At 48.8% G+C, this 23,298-nt stretch overlaps 1 protein-coding gene across 1 annotated transcript in view; it reads left to right on the top strand.

Annotated features, from left to right (window-relative positions):
* Positions 1-23,298, top strand: part of DNAJC13 (DnaJ heat shock protein family (Hsp40) member C13) — a 701,712-nt gene that overhangs the window by 420,929 nt on the left and 257,485 nt on the right. The window contains 1 exon segment of the mRNA XM_029587070.1: positions 7,757-7,872. Within this exon segment, the coding sequence (XP_029442930.1) occupies positions 7,757-7,872 (116 nt within the window).

The following is a 23,298-nucleotide window of genomic DNA, read 5'->3' as shown; positions in this document are numbered from 1 at the left end:
TTTCCAAGGCCTCGACCAGCCATACCGATCTTCCTCCAAGGTTTAAAATCGGGTTGAAGCAGCCTTCCTTTGGCTAGGCCCCGATCTGGTGCGAGGGTCAACAACACGGTGGAGACCCTCCAGAGGGGGGGGGGGGTCGCCACCATTTCCCCCCTCGTGTCAGTATTGAGCGCGTCCATAGGGATACATGCTTAACTGCGCACAACTAGGCCGCATTGCACAAAGCCTGCAGCCTGCACGCACAACCTGTGCACACATACTGCGCATAACTTCTGCGCTCCTCGACGCGCATAACTAAGAGAATCCGCGTGCACAACTCTTGCACAGACGAGTTTTTGAAGCCCTACATGCGCACAAACAATGGTACTTCCATCCAAGAAGGCCAAGGGACCCCTTCTTTGCCCAGCCTGCCACCTGAGAGCTGCGCAGCCTGATTTAGAATCTGTCCTGTGCCAGCAGTGTGAACAGAACCAGGGAGAACCAAATCAAGACCTCCCACACAGATCGATACTCTAAGGCCGCGGCTTAGAGAAAACAGTGCGGCAGTGCCGGGCGCACCCTCATTCCTCCGCACGCATAGTTCTCTTCACCTACCGCTCGATACTCTCTTCAAATTGCATGCAAATGCATGCCGCTGGCTGCGAAGCGTTAGGCAAGTGTTAGGCCCTCCGCCGCCAATCCATTTTACTGTATAAGGCGCTAATACAGCGCCTATACAGTATCCTGGGTGCGCTGGTACCTGTCATTTCAAATGACATTTGAAAATGATAGGCACCAGGAAGTGGATGGTTCCCCCCCTCCCGAAGCAAGGCGCAGGGCGAAAATTAAAACGGGAATAAAGTGTAAAAAATGGGGGTAAAACCAAAGGGAGTAAAGTGTAAAAACCATGGACGACTTCCATATTAACATTGCAGTGTAAGTTGTTTATATATAGTGTGATGTAGCGCAGCCCGGCCGCAGGCAGGAGCTGACAAGCTATCATAAGTGCAACAAGAGTACCAGAGCCAGACAGCAGGGGGCGCAGGGGAAGAGAAGAACTACAAATCCCAGCTTCCCTGAAACACCACCAGACAGGGAAGGAAAAGCCGGAAGGCGAACAGGTGGCAAGCATAGAGGTTAATGAGGCAGACACCGATGAGTCCATGGAGGTGGAGGAAGAGGGCGTGCCCCCTTGGTGGGACTGGCCACAAAAAACCAGCTCTTCAGAGGAGGAGGAGGAGGAGATGGAGGTAGGTTCAGGGATAGAGGAAGTCCTCCAGTTCAGGCATGGATACGGAGTAATCCAGGTGGCTGGGTGAAGTATACTCTTTACCCTAAAGGGGCCTGCGGGGTTGGGGCTTGTAATAGAGCTGAACAGAGGAGGTAAATGAGTGCTCTGAACTAGCACTGCCTGTAAGGGAATCAGAGGGCTGGAGGGGGAGGGACAAACCCCATGTAATGCATCCAGTTGTTAGTTATTAAACTGCTTTGAAGGAACTATCCCTCTCTCTGTGTTGTCTCTGGGGATTGGGGGAACTGCTTACCCCCAACCCTGCCTAAAGGGAACCCAGCAGCCCAGCAAAACCAGGGCCAGCCGAGGCACAGGCTCAGGGCGTTACTGGAACACACCAGACTCCAGGGACCGGGGCAACTGGTGGCGACGGAGAACTGGAGACGGAAAGACCGGCGTCGAGGCCTCACGGATGGTGAGCCATCACAATATGTATAAATACCTGTCACTTTCCGAATCCCCCAGGCGTGCGGTCATCGAGGCGGCGGCGGTGGGAAGCCGGCGGGCGGGTGGGCGCGTGTTCGATCCAGGCCGCGGCCGAGTGGGCGTGCATTCATCCAGGCAGAGGGAGCCGGCGGCGAAAGCGGCCTCCGGAGGAGGCCGCTTTCGCCGCCGGCTCCCTCTGCCTGGATGAATGCACGGCCCCCGCCGGCAGTGAATGAATGCCCCGTGCGATGTTCGGCGCTCAAGGCGGCCGGGTGGGCGTGCATTCATCCAGGCAGAGGGAGCCGGCGGCGAAAACGGCCTCCGGAGGCCGCTTTCGCCGCCGGTTCCCTCTGCCTGGATGAATGCACACCCACCCGGCCGCGGCCTGGATCGAACACACGCCCACCCGCCCCGCCGGCTCCCACCGCCGCCTGGATCCAACGCGCGCCCACCCGCCCGCCGGCTCCCACCGCCGCCCGCCGCCTCGATGACCGCACGCCTGGGGGATTCGGAAAGTGACAGGAAAGTGACAGGTATTTATACATATATATAAACAACTTACGCTGCAATGTTAATATGGAGGTCGTCCATTGGTTTTTTACACTTTACTCCCTTTGGTTTTAGCCCCATTTTTTACACTTTATTCCCGTTTTAATTTTCGAACACCACACTAACACCAAGTAGAGGGTAGCGGTAAACTAACAGGTTAAGGGACGCGGCAAATAATAGCGGGTTACAAAGGAGATAATCTGAGCGCGTGTCACAGTATCGGAGGGGAATAGCTAATTCCTTCATTATACAGCTATTCATTCATTTACATATCATATACATGCTGGGTGAGGAAAGGGTTATGCGTCTGTTTTAAGAAGCTCTAAGGTACGCGTGAAACTGGAGACTGTATCGCGGATCGCCTTACGCGTCCGAATTGTGCGCTCACAGCACGTACAGACGGGAAAATCTTCAACCGCACGTTACAGTATCGATCTGACAGCCAGGAGCAGGATCCGGAACCACTGATGATGGAACCCCCGGACCTAACTATGTCCAACTCTGTGCCCCCACAGGAAAGTTCCTTCCGGGACTGCCACTTCAATCCCTCCTGGTATCAACATGGACCCAGGAACCTTCTCCTGGGTGGAATTTTTCAAAGGGCTGCAAACCTTTGTCCAGGCGCAACCAGCCCTCGGCTATCCACGTGCCTCAACTCACCAAGAAGCAAAGCCCTTCCCGCAGCTCCCGAGGCTCTCGAGACAAGCCTCTCCTAACCAAGAGCATCCTGGATGGGGATCAGACAACTCAGATGAGGAAACAGACCCCTGAAAGAAGGGGAAATCCCCCCAGGGATCTGAGCCATACCGGCCCATGCTCCCGATTCTTCCACAAGGATGAATTACCAGCTCTCTTGTCCCAAAACTTATGAAGTCACTGGGTCTCCCAGGCACGGACCCTACTTGGAACCGAAAAGAATCCATGTTGGTATATCTCCGTAAAGCCTCATGCTATTTTCTTAAGTTGGAACCCATCAAGGAACTGATTGACCTGGAATGAGATGTCCAGAGGCCAGTTTTAAAGGGGGACAGACACTAGAAGCCCTATACCCACTGGAACTCATGGCCATGGAACTTCTACTCTTCCCTAAAGTGGGCACTATGATCTGTGTTGTCTCAAAACGCACCACAATCCCTGTGGAGAGAGGAGCGGCACTGAAGGACGCCCAAGATAGAAGACTGGAAGCAGTCCTTTGATGTTTTAGCAATGATGCTACAAATTGCCTCCTGTTGCGCCTTGGTAGCACATTCCTGTTTGATCCTCTCCAGAGATACTACCATGCCCGGAAAAGCGATGGAACCTGCGGGCTCCTTTCTCACTGATGCTACCGCAGACCTCGAGCGCACATCATCCAGGGGTGTCGCCGCCGCAGCAGCTGCCAGAAGACAATTATGGCTCCAAAATTGGTCGGCTGACGTGACTTCCAAGGCAGACTTCACAAAAATGCCTTTTAAAGGATCTCTCCTGTTTGGGAGCGAACTGGAGAAGTTAGCCAAAAAATGGAGCGAATCCCCAGTACCCCGATTACCTGAAGACAGGAACAAAAGAACATATCGCTCCTCCCCCAGAAGAACCAAGGGTAGAGGATCGCAGCATTTTAAACCTTACAAGAACACACAGTCCCAAGCACCTTGTTCTTCAGGAAGGTTTCAGTCCTTTCGGAACAAGCACATTAAGAGATGAGCAAGCTCAGGGGCAGGCTCCGGCCGTGCCCCACAATGAGAAGATGCAGACCCATCCACAGGAAGAAGACATAGGGGCAGACTTACCCTTTTCTACCAAAGATGGGTCAAAGTAACAACGGACAAGTGGGTCCTATCATACTCCCTGGAATTCCAAAGGCATCCCCCCAAATAAATTTGAGATCACCGTGCCACTCCCCTCTCCAAGAGACTGGCAGTGGAAACCACACTAGCAAGACTACTCAGCCTGAAGGCAATAGCTCCGGTGCCCATGTCTCAACAAAATACTGGCCACTATTCCATCTATTTTATCATTCCCAAGAAAGAAGGAACATTCCAGCCCATCCTGGACCTCAAGGCCGTCAACCGTTACCTGAAGGTACCACTCTTCCGCATGGAAACCCTACGCTCCGTTATAATGGCGGTACAACCAGGAGAATTCTTAACCTCCCTGGACCTATCCGAAGCCAACTTTCACATCCTGGTCCATCAGGACCACCAGCGCTTCCTGCGCTTTGCGATACTGGGCAATCATTACCAGTTTCGAGCGCCACCCTACGGACTAGCTACCGCTCCTAGAACCTTCACCAAAATTATGGTGGTAGTAGCGGCAGCACTGAGGAAAGGAGGAGTCCTGGTACATCCTTACTTTGACGATTGGCTGATCAGAGCAAAGTCTCTGGAGGAGAGTCGCCACGCGACCACCAGAGTCAAGAACCTACTACAAAAGATTGGGTGGGTCGTGAACACAGCCAAGAGCTGCCTACAGCCCTCCCAGTCACTAGAATACCTGGGAGTCCAATTCGATACCAAGCTGGACAAGGTCTACCTTCCCCCTCCAAGGAGAAGGAAACTGGGTCAATTGTAAAACCTGTTGAACTCTGCTCGCCTCAAAGTAAGGGACTACCTTCAAGTCCTCGGCCTCATGACATCAACTCTGGAAGTTGTTCCGTGGGCAAGGGCCCATATGCAACCACAACAACGCTCCCTATTGTCACAATGGAATCCAGTATCCCAGAACTACTCAATTCGCCTCCAGCTACCAACAGAGGTTCGGCATCAGCTTCAATGGTGGCTACAGGAAGAACACCTAAGCAAAGGTGTAAACCTATCTGCACCGAAGTGGATCTTGCTCACCACAGAAGCGAATCTGCAAGGGTGGGGAGCCCACTGTCAGGAACTAACAGCACAGGGACAATGGAAGAAAGAAGAGGCGGAATGGAACATAAACCACCTAGAAGCTCGAGCGGTCAGACTAGCCTGCCTGCGATTCAGCCACAGACTTCGAGGCGAGTCTGTCAGTCATGTCTGACAACGCAACAACCATGGCCTACATCAACCGCCAAGGAGGAACCAAGAGCCAGCAGGTGTCTCTGGAAATAGACCCTCTCATGGAGTGGGCGGAATCAAACCTGCAAGGGATTTCATCCTCCCATATCGCGAGAAAACAACATCTCAGCGGATTATCTCAGCAGAGAGAACCTAGACCCGGGGGAATGGTCGCTGGCGGACACAGCCTTCCAGCTGATAGTGAATCGATGGGGTCCCCCAACCATGGACCTCCTAGCAACTCGTCGCAATGCTCAAGTCCCCAGATTTTTCAGCCGCAGAACAACAATCTCAAGGAATCGACGCTCTCATTCAGAACTGGCCAGTGGAAGACCACCTGTACGCCTTCTCACCCTGGCCTCTACTGGGCAGGGTCATTCACAAGATAGAGCACCACAGGGGACTAGTCCTACTAGTCGCCCCGGATTGGCCAAAAAGACCATGATACGCGGACATACGAAGACTATTGGTGGGGAATCCTCTGTGTCTACCGCCATACAGGGACCTTCTTCAGCAGGGACCGATCTCCCACGAAGACCCGGTTCAATTCTCTCTTACGGTATGGCCCTTGAGAGGACAAATCTAAAGAAGCGCAGCTACTCAAAAGCTGTGATTGACACCCTGCTCCGAGCACACAAGTTCTCTACATCTCTGTCTTACATACAGATCTGGAGGGTATATGAAGCCTGGTGTGAAGACCGCGCCCTCCTTCCGAGGACAGCCAAGATTCCCACGATCCTAGAATTCCTACAGGACAGCATGCAGAAGGGGTTGTCTCTCAACTCCCTCAAGGTTCAAGTCGCAGCACTGGCCTGTTTCAGGTCCGAAGTGGATGGCATCAGACTATCAACTCATCCTGATGTGTCTTGCTTCCTGAAAGGAGTCTAACAACTCCGGCCACCACTAAAGTGGCCGGTGCCTCTATGGAACCTCAACCTAGTACTAGACTTCCTAACATGGGAGTCCTTCAGACCAACAAGCGGTCTGTCTCTACACCTCTTGACCTTAAAGACAGCATTCGTGATCGCAATATGCTCAGCTCGGCGCATCTCCGAACAAGCATTATCCTCAGGTTCACCCCCGGCACCATACAGCTGCTTACGGTACCATATTTCCTTCCTTCCGAAAGTGGTTTCCCAGTTCCATATGAACCAGACCATATCCTTACCATCACCAGATGAACACAGGGATTCAGAAGACTCGCGCCTCCTTCGCCACCTGAATGTCAGTAGAATCCTAGTCTGGTACCTCAAGAGATCAGAATCCTTGCGCAAAACTGATCACCTGTTCATTCTTCACAGTGAGAAGAAACGAGGGGAAGCAGCATCGCGGGCGTTCATAGCCTGCTGGATCAAAGAAGTAATTAATGCAACCTACATAGAGGCAGGAAAACCACTACCTCTGCAGGTCAAGGCGCATTCTACAAGGACCCAGGCAGTCTCCTGGGCTGAAACCAGGCTGCTTTCGCCAGCTGAGATCTGTCGGGCGGCGACATGGTCCTCCCTACACACCTTCTCCAGGTTCTACCTGGATGTCTAGGCCAGGGAGGATACAGCCTTCGCAAGGGCAGCACTAAGTGGGCCATGGGCAGCCTCCCACCCGGTAGGGAGTAGCTTTTGTACATCCCATTGGTCATGAGTCCATCTGGTTACATGCTAGGAAATGGAGAAATTACTTACCTGATAATTTCGTTTTCCTTAGTGTAGACAGATGGACTCAGCATCCTGCCCAAGGCTGCTCCAGAAGTAGAGAACCTCGGATATCAATCTCGAGACTGTATGGGTAAGCCACGGCCTACCTCTGTGTTAAGACACCCGCAGTTACCTAGGTGTCGGTGTATATTGTTTCAGTGCACCGGCGGTCTCCAGTGCCAAAAAGTTCTTATATATATAATCAGTTGAACCAGTTCAAGGTTAATCAAGTATACTCAAGTGTAATCAAGTATTAAGCAACATATATTCACACTAGCTTTTCGAAGAGAATACTGAAGAGCTAAGCATGCTGCACGGGTATATGTAGGCTGAGGTCAGCTTTGAAATCTGACTCCGTCTCCCATTTGCTATTAGGAGAGCACAATACCATTGGTCCTGAGTCCATCTGTCTACACTAAGGAAAGGAAAATTATCAGGTAAGTAATTTCTCCAATTTCAGTTTTATGCTGTATATTTATACTTGCCAGATAAGTGCGAAAGTGAGAGAGTAGTAAATAGTTCACCACAGAACAAACTTTAACTGATCTTAGTGATATTACAATAGAATTACAGCATAAAATATCCAGTGTGATTGATTTAACAATACATTGCTTTTCAGTTTCATTTCATTGTTAATGTAAATAAGAATATTGAAATCCTTTTGCCTGATTATGTGCAAATGTTCTTTTGCTTTTGCCTGTAAAAGAAAAGAGAGAATCTTTTTTTTAAAGTAGAATATATATATATATATATATATATATATATTAAAGAGCAAGATCTGTGCACTGATTATTTTAATATTATTTGAGGTAAAACTGCTTAAAGATGCTCTTGATGCATGGAAGAAAGAAGTAGAGAAAAAACCACCTACCATGTCAATAGATGATGCTTATGAAGTTCTTAATCTTCCTAAAGGACAAGGACAGTAAGTGATGTAAATTTTTATTCTTTATGATCAGGTTATTTAATAGTCATAAAATGTGACTGTCAGAAATGTATTTATTTTTATTTATTTAGATACATATTCCGCTTTTTGCACTTTTTTCAGTGCTTCAAAGTGAATTACATTCAGGTGCTGTAGGTATTTTAGTTGACAAAGATATTTTAGTTGACAAAGGGAATCTATCTAAATCCCTATATTCAGCACTCAAATCAGAAGTGCTGTATTCCAAAGAGTTTGACTTCAATATTCATTTTAGTTTTAAAGCTATCTTAACATAGGAAACATAAAAAGTGACAGTAGGTAAAGATCAGACCTATTCTAGTTGACCCATTTTCCCTATTTGCTACAAATATTGCATATCCTACCTATTTTACCTTCATTGTCCTACTAAGAATCCTTTGTGCTTGTCCTATGCCTATTTAAAATTTGACATTTTTACCCGCATCAACTCTTCATTGATAATGATCCATGTATTCCTCACTTTTCCTGCAAAGAAAGAATAGTTGAGTAACCATTAGAAAGCTCAAACTTTGGGGGGCGCTAGAGAGCAGCGCTGTGAGATGGCCGCCTGAATCGTGCGCTCCTCGCCCAATATTTTATAAGAGGCTAAATCAGCTGGCTATTTTTCACACAGAAGTGATTTGAAGGCGCCCTTGGATAGCAGAATCTGCCTGGATGGCAGCGCGTAAGAGAAATGTGGACTTAAAGCAGTTTTCGTTTTCCAAATGTGCGGGGGAGCTAGCAACCATTGAGGAATCGCAGGCCTCGAACCCAACTGCTGATAGCGACAACATGGCTGACGAGGAAGGCCCGGCCAACTCTGCTGCCCAGGAGCCCGCGGCTTCCACCCCGGACTTCCCGACTCGGACCGAGCTGCGTTCGTGGTTCATTGAACTGCGGGCAGATCTTAAAGCGCATAATAGCTGAACTCCTAGCTTCAATGGCGGAGATGCGGGAAGACATGAATGCGCTTGGTCGCCGCGTGGATGACATGGACATGCGAGCGGATGCCCACAGTGAAGCGATAGAGGCCCTCACCACTCAAAATAAGGCGATTTCCTCTGAGTTGGAATTGGTGAATGACAAACTAGAGGACTTGGAGAATCGCTCGCGGAGGGCGAACCTCCGCATTAGAGGAGTCCCAGAAACTGAGCAATTTCAGGACTGCAGGGCTACTGCCGCGGCCATTTGCAACTTTGTGCTCTCTCAGGGCTCCCCCGACACGAGCGCGACTGAGGATGTCCCCGCCATTGAATTAGACCGCGCGCATAGAGCACTCGGCCCCCGACGGGGTAACCAGCCGCGAGACATAATTATTAAATTTCATAAATACCAAATTAAGGAGGCTGTTGCACAAAGCGCACGTGCAAAACAACAGTGGTCTTGGCAGGGCCACTTGATTTCCATTTACGGTGATCTAGCTCCAGCTACCCTGCAAAAGCGATTCCTGCTTCGGGAGGTGGCCCTAGCCCTGCGCAATGAGGAGATCCGTTACCGCTGGGGATTTCCTTTTGCTTTAATTTTCCAAAGGAAGGGCATTACCTACCGAATTCGGTCGCTGGAAGAGGCGGCAGAGTGCTTTCATAAGGCGGGCTTAGAGGTTTCCTTCCAGCACGCAAGGCCGTCGCAGCACTCAACTCCGGCGAACCCCACCCCGAGATGGCAGCGCCAGGGACCTGGCCGAGGTCGCCTTCGCAGGCAGCAGTCGTGGAAAGGGGGTCTTCCGGTGGAGAAAGGCTGACTTTTTGCTTTCATCCAGGGTTTCACTACTGCCTGCTTTCAGGCTGTCTGGGCCTCTTGGACGTTGGTATGCGGAGCTCGCTGACAGGCTCGCTAATCAGTCTATTTTGTAACCGTTTCTCTATTACAGATTTCTGTATTTTGTGAAAGTTTTTCATTCTGTGTTTTTTGATATGCCTCGTTTAGGTACTGTTAGCTGGGAGGGAGGGGGCGGTGGGTTTGGGGGGGGATTTTAGGTGTTGCTGTAAATGCGTTCCCCGTATCGGATTCGCCCTAAGTTAGCGAATCAAACATGGGGGGGGGGAGGGATGGGGATGGGATCCAGCCGCGATCTGGCAGTGTTGTGGGGGTGATTCACATGCAGTGGAGAGCTTATAGTTACTTCAGTGACCAGGATTTTAGCTTTCAGGGTGACACTGGGTGTCCTGTTGTAGGAACTCTGGGTCCCTGTCAGGGGGATCTTTCCTTAACTGATTATTCTCATGGTTAATATAATATCCCTTAATGTGAAGGGTTTAAATACCTTTCACAAACGATATTTGCTTAAAAAGGAACTCCTGCTTCACAAAACTGATATAGCATTTATACAGGAGTCACACCTTAAGAAGAGGCACGAGCATCTGGTGGCGTTTAAAGAGTATCCTCACGTTTTCTTAGCCGCAAGTGGCCATCCTGCAAAATATACTGGCACTGGTATTCTGATGTCGGCACAGTTTGTGTTTGAATACTTGTCTCATATCGCAGACCCTGGTGGGCGGTATGTGCTTTTGAAAATTCGAGTGGGCACAGCGGTGTACTCCTTGCTAAATATTTATGCGCCCAACAGAGATCAAAAGGTGTTCTGGCAGAACATTCAGTCCCTCCTGCTCAATCATGCCGAAGGAGCTATCATTATGGGTGGCGATTTCAATATCACCTTGTGCCGTGAGCTGGATAATACCTCTCTACCTACTCCGGCCATGACCCTAGATAGAAATTGCTTAAAGGGGCTTCTCGAGGACTGGAACCTAGTAGATATATGGCGAAGCCGAAATCCGAGGTCTCAAGTTTACACCTACTTCTCCGCGCCCCACCAAAGTTATTCGCGTATTGATTATTTTTTAGTAGATGGGGTGCTGGGCAATTGGGTCCGTTCAGCTGAACTAGAGGCCATCACGTGGTCTGATCACGCCACGATCCGGTTGGTAATTACCATGGGCGGAGGGGACACGGGGGATAGGCAATGGAAATTAAACGAATCCCTATTGCGAGATGTTACTTTCGGTAAGGAACTTGAATCTGGCCTGCAGGAATATTTTCAGGTCAACGCACACCCTTTAATAAGCACTGGCACCCTGTGGGAGTGTTCAAAGTCGGTGGCCAGGGGGTTATTGATCTCCAGGGCGTCGGCGTGTAAACGCCGTAAAGATAAGGATCGACTGGCCTTGCAATCTCAACTCACGCTCCTGACACGGGAGCATATGAGAACGCAATCCCAACGTTGTTACAGGAAATTGTTAGTCCTTAAGGATAAACTAGCCCGCCTCAATAGCTCACAGGTCCTACATGCATTGGCTCTTACGAAGCAAGTCTATTATGAAGGGGGGGATAAGGCGGGGCGCCTTTTAGCTAGACAATTAAAGACCAGGCAGGCCCAGAATAACATCCCCAAAATCCGAAGCGAAGCTGGGGACACTTATACCACCTCAGCTGACATTAGGAGAAGGTTTTCCGAATTTTATAACACCTTGTACAGTGCCCAGTCCACGATCAAGGATTCGGAGATTGTAACCTACCTGGACAGCTTGACGTTACCGGCCCTGACAACAGACCAATGCCAGGTTTTAGACGCACCTATTACGGAGGGGGAAGTGACTGCTGTCATCAAGTCGCTTAAACTGGGCAAATCGCCCGGGTTGGACGGCTTCTCCGGGGCTTACTATAAAAAATTTGCTAGTACTTTGGTGGGGCCTCTGACTGAATATTTTAATAGCTTGAGGGAGGGGGGACGTATTGAATCCCAAGCCAACACTGCGGGGGTCACCATACTCGCTAAACCGGGTCGGGATCCCATGTTGTGTAGCTCTTACCGCCCAATCTCCCTTATTAATGTGGATTTAAAAATTTTGGCTCGACTTCTAGCTGTGCGTCTTAATCAATTCTTGCCGGGATTGGTGCATTCAGACCAAGTCGGCTTTGTCCCACAAAGAATGGCGGCTGATAACATTCGAAAAGTGCTGGATCTTGTGTGGTGGGTAAAGAAGGAGCGTATCCCGGCCGTGCTACTCTCTTTAGATGCTGAAAAAGCTTTTGACCTCGTGCACTGGCCGTTTTTATTTCACACCTTGGAGAAATTCTCCTTCGGGCCCTTCTTTATCAAATGGATTCAAAAGTTATACGAATTGCCTAAAGCTAAGGTCAAGGTTAACAATGGCTACGGTCCGGCATTTAACATAGGCAGGGGCACGAGGCAGGGGTGCCCGCTCTCCCCACTGCTGTTTGCCCTATATATGGAACCCCTGACCACTAAAATCCGAGCATCCTCGGCTATACGGGGCGTACAGCTGGGACCGTCTCAATACACTCTCTCACTCTTCGCGGATGATGTGTTGCTTACCCTGACGGACCCAGAACGCTCCCTGGCGGGCGTTATGGGTGAACTTATGTCTTTTAGTAGTGTCGCAGGCCTCAAGGTGAATACTGACAAATCAGAGCTGCTTAATATTAACCTGGACCCGCTGACTGTACAATCCCTTAGGGTGAAGTTTCCCTTCAAATGGGCCAAGGCCAAGATTAAGTACCTGGGGGTTCAGATCTCTTCCACTTTATCTGAGTTATTTGCCTTGAATTATATCCCCCTGGTGCGACAAATTACCATAGATATGAGTAGGTGGAACAAGAGTAGCTTTTCGTGGTTGGGCAGGATTGCCATTGTTAAGATGAGCATTCTGCCCAAGTTGCTATACCTCTTTGGCTCTTTGCCAGTGTACATTCCATCACCGACCCTCCGCAATTGGCAAAAGAAAATCTTTGATTTCATATGGCGGAGACGGCCGCCGCGGCTGGCCAGGCAGGTTCTTTACTTGCCTAAGAATCGAGGCGGCTTGGGGGTACCCAACCTCTCGAAGTACTACGCTGCAGCTCAATTGAGGGCCATTATAGACATTCACCGACAGACTTCGGTGAAGCAATGGGTCCTAGTGGAACAAACCATGGTGGGACCTATGGCGCTCACGGCCATGCCTTGGCAACCCCGTAGTACCTGGAGACCCTTGCATTGTACACCGTGGGCGTTGTCAGTTACCAATATGGTGTGGTCACATTGCCGTAAGGGTCTGCTGGGGGATAGTCTGTTTTTCTACCAAACGTCTTTATTGCATAATGTTCTCTTCCCAAGCGGCTTTCAAACTCTGCAGTTCCGCGAGTGGCGGGAGAAAGGGATCACCTCGATGGGGCATCTAATCTCACAGGGGGCACTTTACTCCAGAGACCAGTTCTTTGAGCGCTACCATCTAGATCATCATGATTATTTAGCATACGCTCAGGTTTCTCATTACCTGCAGGGGTTACTAAAGGCGGGCTCCCTGAGAGAGGGCCGTTCATTATTCGAGATTTATTGCCAGCACAGTGATAAACTGCAGGGAGCAATTTCTAAACTGTATCAGTTGCTTTCCCCCATGCCAGTTGAGAGGTGCTCCTTTATAACCAAGTGGGAAGCGGACTTAGGCAAGCCTCTGGAGCAGCAGACATGGGAAGCTGTCTTTAATAATGCCAGGAAGTGTTCCATTTCGGCCAAAATGCAAGAAAATTGCTACAAAATTATTTATAGGTGGTACCTTACACCTGTGCGCTTGCACCGCTTTTCACCCTCTGTGTCAGATAAATGCTGGAGAGAGTGTGGGCAAGGGGGAACATTTTGACACGTTTGGTGGGACTGTGCTCTCCTTGTCCCCTTGTGGGATTTGGTCTTCACATGGTTGTCAAAGGTCCTGGGAATCACACTGTTGGGTAAATTAGAAACCGCTCTGCTAAACATTTTTCCTGACAATGTTGATAAATCGATGCAAAGATTTTGTATGCAAATGTTCATTGCCACGCGAAGTCAGATCGCTCTGCATTGGAAGTCCTCACGGATTCCGAAGCTACATGACATTGTGGACTTGTTACATCAATATCAACAAATGGCCTTTTTGACGGCTACTAAACATAACAAATTGCCATCTTATTATAAGACTTGGAAGCCTTTTCGGGACTATGAATCTCGGTAATGCTCAGCAAGACGTTGGGGAGCTCTTTTGGGTGAGAGGCGGTCGGAGGAGCCGTGTCCAGGGGCGGGTCTCGTGCTTGAGGCTTGCTCTGGGATTACTGGTACACTGTACCCCGTTGAGAGCATAGTGTCCGGGATTATGCGACTGGTCCTGAGTTCCTCATTTCCACCTTGTGTACCGTGCATGTTGTATACCTATTTACTATTCTGGTCTTTTCGTGTATACTGCCTAATGCTTGGTTCGCGACTTAAGGATATCCAATCCTCGGGGGCAAGGGGGGGAGGGGGAGAGGGAACTGGGCGGGGTTTTTGGAATTCCTAACCATGGTATACGATGTCATGAGCTTGCTTATATGTTTTGGTTCTTTGTTACATGGTTGTTGAAAACTAATAAACTTTAAATTAAAAAAAAAAAAGAAAGCTCAAACTTCAATTAGGCCCAGCACCTGACTTGAACTTGGCTCATCTATGAGGATGACAAGCCAAGGGTAAGTCAAACCAGTCATTGTGCCCTTGCTGTCCTCCGCCTCACTCCTGCTGCCTCTGACTTGATCTCTGTTTCCCATCCTCTTGTTCAGGCAAGATTCATACTCTTCCCCCCTCCACACCTTCCTAACTCAATTCCTGCTTTTCCCAAAGTACCCACTTGATCCAACCCCTGGCTGGTGGCCAAAGTGTTAAATTTTCTAAATATGCTGCCTCTCATTTGTTGCATTAATGTGGTTTAAACCACAGATGCCAACAGATTGTGTTGCAAACTGTGATAGAACAGAATTGGTGTGTTTTAGGAACTATACACCTCACACTGGCTAAGGGAAAGTAGGGGGGAGAGGAAAATGGGAGATTAAACTGGCTGGGGCAGAGAAAAAAAAGTTTATATATGTTGAGGGCTGGAAGTTGAGTGGTGGAGAAGAGATTTGGAAGAATTGAGAAGAGGAAAGGGTATCCATTCACCTCTGGTGAGCAGTACTTGGTGCAGATTGGAAGGAAGAGTAGTCAGGGTTGGGGCTAAGGGAAGGAAATACCTTTTAGGAATATATAGAAGGTAGTATGTTTTGGATGGGAGAATAGATAAAGGAAAACAGTTGGGGGAGAGTGGAGAAAAATGACAAAGGATGATTCAGAATTAAGTTAAGGGGGAGTATAATAGAAATGTAGCAATATAAGTCAAGCTAGAGAGAGGAAGCTGTGCCGAGATGAGGGCAAGAGAGGTTAGAACAGTGGATAGAGTGGCACACAGATGAAGGAGAGATACAGGATAATAAATTGAGTGGCTTAGAAGGGAATCTGAATCATTGTATAATGGCAGCACCTAATGGCCAGTCTCTAGATATATTTTTGATGGAGATACACATTTGATGGATTCTAGTAAGAGGCATTTTCTGTGGCTTCTGGCCAAGAGCTGTAATTGGGATGGCTGTGTTTAGATGTAAGGAAAGTACATCTAAAAAAAAAAAAAATGGGGGGAGAGAATCCTGGCTGATTGTAAATTAAAGACCTTGGCACCCTCTCTCCAGTAGAGGCCAGTTTCAGTTGAACTGGAAACCCTAAAAAGAGTAGTGGGAACAGCTATGCCAAACAAAAAAAAGCTGAAGAAATAACAGAAAAATGAGAAGTATTAAAAATAAAGGACTGAGAAGAAAGACATGAAACAGAGAACATTGAGGAAAGAAGTAACTAGAAAACACGGGTCCATCATCAGCTTGGCAGCACTGCTGAATATATCCAACTGTCTTAAAAGATAGCCAGATAATTTTAGGGCTGCTCTACAGTATAACTAGAGTTAGCCAGATAAGTTATCCAGCTATATTAATTCTGCTCCAGAATGCCTCCAAGTTTCAGGCTAAATTTTTTTTTTATCAGGCTACCTGCTTAGCCGATTAATTTGATGTCAGTCAGCTGACGGGGATTTTAAGATTTTGCCATGTGCTTGGCTTAGTCCAAACATAGCTAGACAAATGGTGCTGAATATCAGCCTCACAAAGAGTAAGTCAAAAGAGATGCAAAAAGGTTGAAAAATGGTATAATTTTGATTGACAGTGCTTGCTGACTTTTTTCCCCTGATTTTTTCCCACTTTCAGAATATTCTTTTTACGTGATTTGCTTGAGTTAAGCAAGTTCCATTATTGGCTGATGGCTAAAAGACCATTCTTCTCTGAAAGTATCCCCTCAGCACCACTCTTATGCTAGTAGAGGTGTGGAGGAGTAGCCTAGTGGTTAGAGCAGTGGGTTACAACCCAGGGAAATCAGGGTTCAAATCCCACTGTCACTCGTAGCCTTGGGCAAATCATTTTACCCTCCATTGCCTCAGGTAAAAAAATTAGATTATCCCTATGGGGATAGGGAAATACCTATAATATCTGAATGTAATCTGCTTTGATATACACTTTGAAGTGCTGAAAAGCGGAATATAAAAAATCTAAATAAATGAATTAAATAGAGGTTACCATAGTTATGACAGATTCCTCCTCCCACTGAGATCACTCATCACCATGGCCAAGAGATTTGACATAGTTTTCTGCTTATAGTGCTTCAACTGAACTGCAAAACCAATTCTTTGCCAAACTGTGTGTAATATTTTTATGTGCTGTTATATTGTCTCAACTTCTTTTTTGTTCATAGCCAAATCTAACTCCTTAGCTCTGGTTTGATTCACATACTAAAGTTTTTGACTTGAACGTGTGTGTGTGTTTGGTAATCTTAAACCCACCTGGTAGGATAACACCAGGATTCTTCTCCTATTTTATTGTCAGTACCTCGCTATCCTTTAAGAACTGTACCTGCCAGTCAAGAGACAGCAGACCTTTTTTTGCAAAATATTTACTCATAAACTACAAATTCTATTTTCTCTGAAGAAAAAGTGAACTACTGAGTCACACAACTGGGTGCCAATGCAGAAAATGTTTTCAGAGTTTTCTAGGAAAATTGTTGAAAGTTCCTCTGGGCATTCGTGGCAATTATACACTCAAGCAGCAGTAGTCAAAGAATTCAAAATGACACGGGATAAATACTGTGGATCGCTAGAGGATGGAAATGAACTATGAAAACTGAGGCATTTTGACAGTTTAAAATTTTCTTTCACCTTCATGTTGGCATGTCCAGTTAGGTCACGATTCTTCTTTTATTTTTTGGGTCTGAGAGAATTTCTTTTGATTTTGTGCCATAAGTTTTTGTGGTGATGATAGAGAAGATGAGTGGCTTCAATTTTTGCCCAGACTGTAGGCAAAATGTCAGTAACCAAGCATCATAAGTCCTGCAGCAAATAACTGAACAAAAATCAATAGGTTTCCCATTGGGAAATCTATTGATTTTTGCAGAGTTCCATCAAGATACACAAGATTTAATCTTGAAGACTTGAAGGAAAGATGTTTGGATCCATCACACAGGTGCTAAAAAGCACCATCAAAATGCACAATGGAGTCATAATGAACACTGGATGCAAGGGGAAGCTGAAGTAGACATTGAGTCCTTTGGGACCAAGTCATTAATTGTTTAAATATTGATTCTCAACACAAGTTTGGGCACTCCATTCTTCAGGGTCTTTTTTAAGGTCAAGGCCCATTTTTATGATTAGGATTGTCTTCCCGTTCAGTTGGTAGGACTGTTGCTTTCCCTGTTTGTTTATTAAACTTGTATTCTGCTAATCCACAGATTTCAGTGGAGAACAATATACATACATAATCAGCAACAATCTAGCTGTAATAAAGAGGAAAATTGCCCCACTCCTGCATAGCTAGTTTACAAATCGAGCCCTGTCCCTCTCCATCCCTGACTCTCCAGCTCCACCCCTCTCTTTGTATTGCAATTGAGCTCTGCTCATCTTTCCCTATACTCTTCAACTCCAACCCACTGTATTATCACATATGGAATTTGAGCTCCACCTCCTCTAGCTGTACTCTCCAGCTCTCTTTCTCTCTCTCTTTCTCATTAATCTGCTCTCACTACCATACAGTCTACCCAAATTCACTGTGCATGCTCTATTACTACTACTACACTTCACTATTTCCCTGTCCTTGGATAGGCTTTTACTACCAATCAAAAATAAACATCAATACCTATAAACGACACTTGACCGACGTGCCGCAAATGCGCAGTAGAGACCAGCTCTACCGCGCATGTGCGGGCGAGCACGTCGGTCTCAGGCAGCGTTAGGGAAAAAATGGCGGCGTCGAGTGGCGGTTCGCGCGGCGGCGGCGGTAGCGACGGCGGTTCGCGGCGGCGGGTAGCGACGGCGGCGGCGGCGGCGGTAGCGGCGGCGGCGGGGGCGGCGGTTCGCGGCGGCGGCGGCGGTCGCAGCGGCGGCGAGGGCGGCGGTAGCGACGGCGGCGGCGGTTTGCAGCGGCGGGCGGTTGCGGCGGCGGGGTTCGGTAGCGACGCGGCGGTTGGCGGCTCGCAGCGGCGGTAGCGACGGCGGCGGTTGGCGGTTCGCAGCGGGCGGTGGCAGCAGCGAGGGAGGGAGTGAGTTGAGGGAGGGGGGAGAGGGGGACTGAGTGAGAGGGAGTGAGTGGGACTGAGGGGGAGAGGGAGGGAGTGGGACTGAGTGGGAGGGACTGAGTGGGACTGAGGGGGAGAGGGAGGGAGGGAGTGGGACTGAGTGAGAGGGAGGGAGAGAGTGAGAGGGAGGGACTGAGTGGGAGGGAGTGAGTGGGACTGAGGGGGAGGAAGTGGGACTGAGGGGAGCAGAGGAGTGGGACTGAGGGGAGAGAGGGAGGGAGAGAGTGAGAGGGAGGGAGTGAGTGGGAGGGAGGGGGGGACTGAGTGAGAGGGAGGGAGTGAGTGGGACTGAGGGAGAGGGAGGGAGTGGGACTGAGGGCAGAGGACAGAGGGAGTGGGACTGAGGACAGAGGGAGGGGAGAGAGTGAGAGGGAGGGACTGAGTGGGAGGGAGGGGGGACTGAGTGAGAGGGAGGGAGTGAGTGGGACTGAGGGGGAGAGGGAGAGAGTGAGAGGGAGGGACTGAGTGGGAGGGAGAGGGGGGACTGAGTGAGAGGGAGGGAGGGAGTGGGACTGAGGGGGAGAGGGAGTGGGACTGAGGGCAGAGGACAGAGGGCGTGGGACGGAGGGGGGGGGAGGGAGACTGAGTGGAGGAGAGGAGGGGGGGGGGGGGGGGGGTGAAGAGTGAGGGGAGAGAGAATGAGGGGGAGGTGAGAGACAGAGGGATGTAGCCCGTTTTAACGGGCTTAACGGCTTGTAAAAACAATAATAGAATAAAAACAGTACCACTAAAGGAGACCCATGTACAGACACCTGCTTGTCTTCAGAGAAAGTGAAGTGCTTGTATATATTCTAGGGAACTATGCAATTTTGTACCCACATAATTGTTCATAGCATGCAAAATCCTCTGAAGTATGAGTAAAAAGCAGGAGGAGAAATGTCAACCCCATGTGGTCATAAAGAGAAAGTGGATTTGGTGGCTGTGTGGTTAGGATGGTTGAAGGAAGGTAGCATTGGTCAACATGGGTTTAAATTGGGAGGCAGTGGCAGCAGTATCTAGGCAGCAGCAGAAGTGGGTGGGTTTGAGGCTTGGGGTGGTGTCTAGCCATGAGGTGTGGGTGCGATAGAAAGTGGAGGGGACCAACATGGGGGAGAGAGAGCAAATGGGTGGGATCTGGCTTTGGAAGTGTAGGGGAGGACATAGATATGTCCTGTATGAAGTGAGGGGGAGAACAGTCTAAGCCTTATATTGTACAAGGTGCTAACTACAATACTAAATAGTGGCAAAAGGTTAATAACAATGTTTATAAGAACAATGAAATCAAACCATGAACAGACAACTGCTCAAGGTGCAATGTACACTCTGTATGCAAAGAACACACACAGAATAAAAAATAGCTGAAAGTCTCAAGCAATTGAAAATTATATTGCAAAAATTGCAATTGTTATTGAGAGTCCAAATAGGCTTAAAAGTTCAATACAAAAAAAACCACAAAAGCCTCCAATGAAAATCCCTCACAAATAGAAATTATCAAGTACACCCAGGGATATAAGAATATATAAGCTGACGAACTAATGTCTGGTATTGCTTGTCTTGGGGAATGACCGTTTAAAGGTACAAACTCACTAGCAAGTCAATACCCTTATTCAATAAACATACACACGGTTAATGCAACTCCAACAATCCTCTATGCTTCAACGGCAAGAGGAAATGTGGAAAAAAGGATTTGCATTCACAAAAAAGCGGGGGAGTAGCTTGCTTGTTGCGGCAGTTACTATCCCAAACCAAATAAGCCTGATACTTCACTTTCAATGCATGTCCAGCATAGCTCTCTGCTTCAATGGCAGGGGGAATGAAGAAAAGAGGATTTATATTCAGACAACCACCAACAAGGACTGAATTACATAGTCTGGGTAAACAAATAAGCATGGGTGTAGCTTGCTTATTACAGCGGTTACTACCCCGAATCAGTTAAGCCTGATACTTCACTTAGATTCAGCTCCAGCACTGCTCTCTACATCAGTGGCGGGGGTGGAAGGTAAATAGAACCAAAAAGTTACTAATAAAGGCAAGAGTATCAGATAATTATGAGAAAAAAATGTGTGAAAGCTTGCTGGGCAGACTGGATGGGCCGTTAGGTCTTCTTCTGCCGTCATTTCTATGTTTCTATGTAAGCACCGCTTTGCTCTATATATGAATCAATGTAAAAAAAAAGTGTTTGAATTTTATCTATTATGCAAATAAAAATTCTTAACATATAATACACTTTTTTCATTGTTACTTTGAACAACTAATGTGAGAAATACTCATTTTCCTGAACGTACCTGGATCAGTCCAGACTGCTGTGCTTTGCCTCCCTTCCAGCAGATAGAGACAGAGAAAACTTGTAGAGTATCCCCTCTTAGCCTGGTGTGCTACCTGCATCTCCTCAGTATTTCTCTGTCTCCAGCAGATGGAGGTGGTACAAAACCTGTGGTCTTCACCTTTTGTTGAGATGTTGGCAAATCTTGCTTTAAAAAAAAAAAGAGAGATTCCAAAATTCCAGATCAAGCAGAACAGGAGAACCTCCCAGGGGGTTGGTAGGTCCCAGCGGGGCCATCCCCCCTGGTCGTAGGCATGGAGAGCTGGGGTTGGTGACCCTGCGGGGCTCCAGTATGGTAAGGCACTAGGGGTGATTACCGGTAGTCCGGTCCCTCCCCCTCAGTCCCGGTCCGATCCAAAAAAAAAAAAAAAAGAAACAGCTGGTTAGCCTTCTTTTGGTTTCCTGCTTAGGCTGCTGCTGTTTGGTATTTTTTTGTTTAGTTTTTTTTTGTTGTTTTTACAAGAAGAAAAGGAAGCAGCAGTGATCGGCAAACCCGGGCGGAACAGGGCAGGTTCAAATTGTTGCTGCAGCGGTGTTTTCCTACGGGAGTGCTCTGTCTGCAGGGTGCACGATTTCTTCGGTCCGTCAGCACCTCCCTATCTCTTGCCCTCTGATGCCACGTCCGATGCACTGTGGGGCCTGCGGGGAGTCCGCTTCGTGGCTCTCCCGCTCCGGACTCTGTCTTCGGTGCCTTCCCGGCGGGGAAGGCACCTCTGATCAGCTGCCTAAGTCCCATGGGGCTGTTAAGCATCCGGCCAGTCAGAGCAGTCAGGCCGACCTGTTCCCGCTGAGTGCAGAAATGGCGGCCATCTTGGAATCAATTGCTGATGTGCAGACAAGAGCGTCGGGGGAGGGGATCTCCCACCCGATCTTTCATCGGTCCCCAGCAGCCCTGAGGACCCACAGGATCAGTCCCAAGATGTCTCCGATGGCGAGCCTGATCCCCTGGTGGAGGTGGGGGGGGGGGCCCTCTCTGACGCCTTTTCATGAGACTTTGTGCTTTTATTGCACAAAGCATTTCTGACTACCCAGGCCCAACAGTAGGGAGTAAAGTTCCTAAATGTCAGGAGTCCCAGGGATCTCTTCGTGTCAAGAAGATTCGGAGCTCTTCCCTTCCCAGGGTTGGGAAGGGTGCTGGACCTTCGGATGTGTTTTCAGTCCCTACACCCCTCCCTGGGGGGGACCCGGATGAAAACCTGGGCAAGGCATCACCTTTAGAGGGCTATGATCCCAAAGTGGTTCGCCTGTTCTATAAGGAGGAGTTGGACCCGCTTATTCTGTGGGTCTTGGCAGAGCTCGGCGTGGAGCTTCCTCAAGAAGTCCTTCCCCAGGATTCGGTGGATCCGGTCCTGGCGGGGTTATGGGGCCCATCCAAGACTTTTCCTCTTCATCCCATGCTTCAACTGTTGATGACCTGGGAGTGGGATGTACCGGAGGCAGGCCTCAGAGTTGGATGGGCAATGGACAAGCTGTATCCATTGCCTGAAGAGATCTTGGAGCTCCTGAGGTTTCCCAAGGTGGATGCCTCCGTATCGGCAGTCACGAAGAAGACCACGATCCTAGTGGCAGGAGCAGTGGCCCTTAAGGACCTCTACGATAGGAAGTTCGAAGTTCTCTGAAAATAATTTTTGAGGTTTCGGCTCTGGGTATCCGTGCGGCCGTTTGCAGTAGCTTTATGCTCCAGGCGAGACTATGCTGGGTTCAGCAGTTAACTTCCCAGGACCTCCTGCCTCAGGAATCTACTCAGGCGGAGCGCTTGGAGGTGGCAGTAGCATATGGGACGGATGCCTTACATGACCACCTGCGTATCTCCTCCAGGACCATGGTGTCTGCAGTCTCAGCCAGGAGGCTTCTGTGGTTACCAACTTGTCGGCCGATGACTCTCTTCCAAGGCCCAGTTGAGTGCTTTGCCTTTTAAGGGGAAGTTTCTTTTTGGTAAAGATTTGGAGCAGTTGATCAAGTCGCTGGGGGAGAATAAGGTACACAGGCTTCCGGAGGACAAGCCTGAACCTTTGAGAAGCTTCTCACTGGCCTGCTCTCGTTTTCGGGTACAGCGGAGGTTCCGGCAGAGCAGGGTGCCAGTTCCAGCTCAGAGGCAGCCCGCGGGCAGGTGGCAAGCCTGGTGACTTTGCCAGTTCCGTGCCGCATGTGGTCAAGTCCACTCAGTGAGATGCAGTCGGCCCATTCTGTTCCCTGGGTGGGAGGACGGCTGTCTGGTTTCTACGGGGAATGGGTCAAAATAACTTCCAACCAGTGGGTTCTAAATGTCAAAAACACGGCTACACATTGGAATTTGCTCAGCCCTCCGAGACCTCTTTCTGGTCTCCCTTGCGGATCTCACATGAAAGAACAGCTCATACGGCAGACCCTTGACTGGCTGATTTGTCTGGGGGCTATTGTCCCCATCCCCGGGCAGAGTGCTTGATGGGACGCTATTCCATCTATTCATCGTCCAAAGAAGGAGGGATCTTTCCGGCCGATCCTAGACCTGAAAAGGTGAACAGGGCCCTCAAGGTTCCACATTTCCGGATGGAGACCCTGCGTTCAGTCATTGCCGTGGTCCGCAGCGGCGAGTTCTTGGCTTCCCTGGACTTGATTGAAGCATATTTACACATAGCCATTCACA

Source organism: Rhinatrema bivittatum, chromosome 2 (assembly GCF_901001135.1).
Source record: "Rhinatrema bivittatum chromosome 2, aRhiBiv1.1, whole genome shotgun sequence".
NCBI lineage: Eukaryota > Metazoa > Chordata > Amphibia > Gymnophiona > Rhinatrematidae > Rhinatrema > Rhinatrema bivittatum.
The sequence above is the reverse complement of the archived record's forward strand: the minus strand, read 5'-3'. Positions and strand labels throughout refer to the sequence as shown.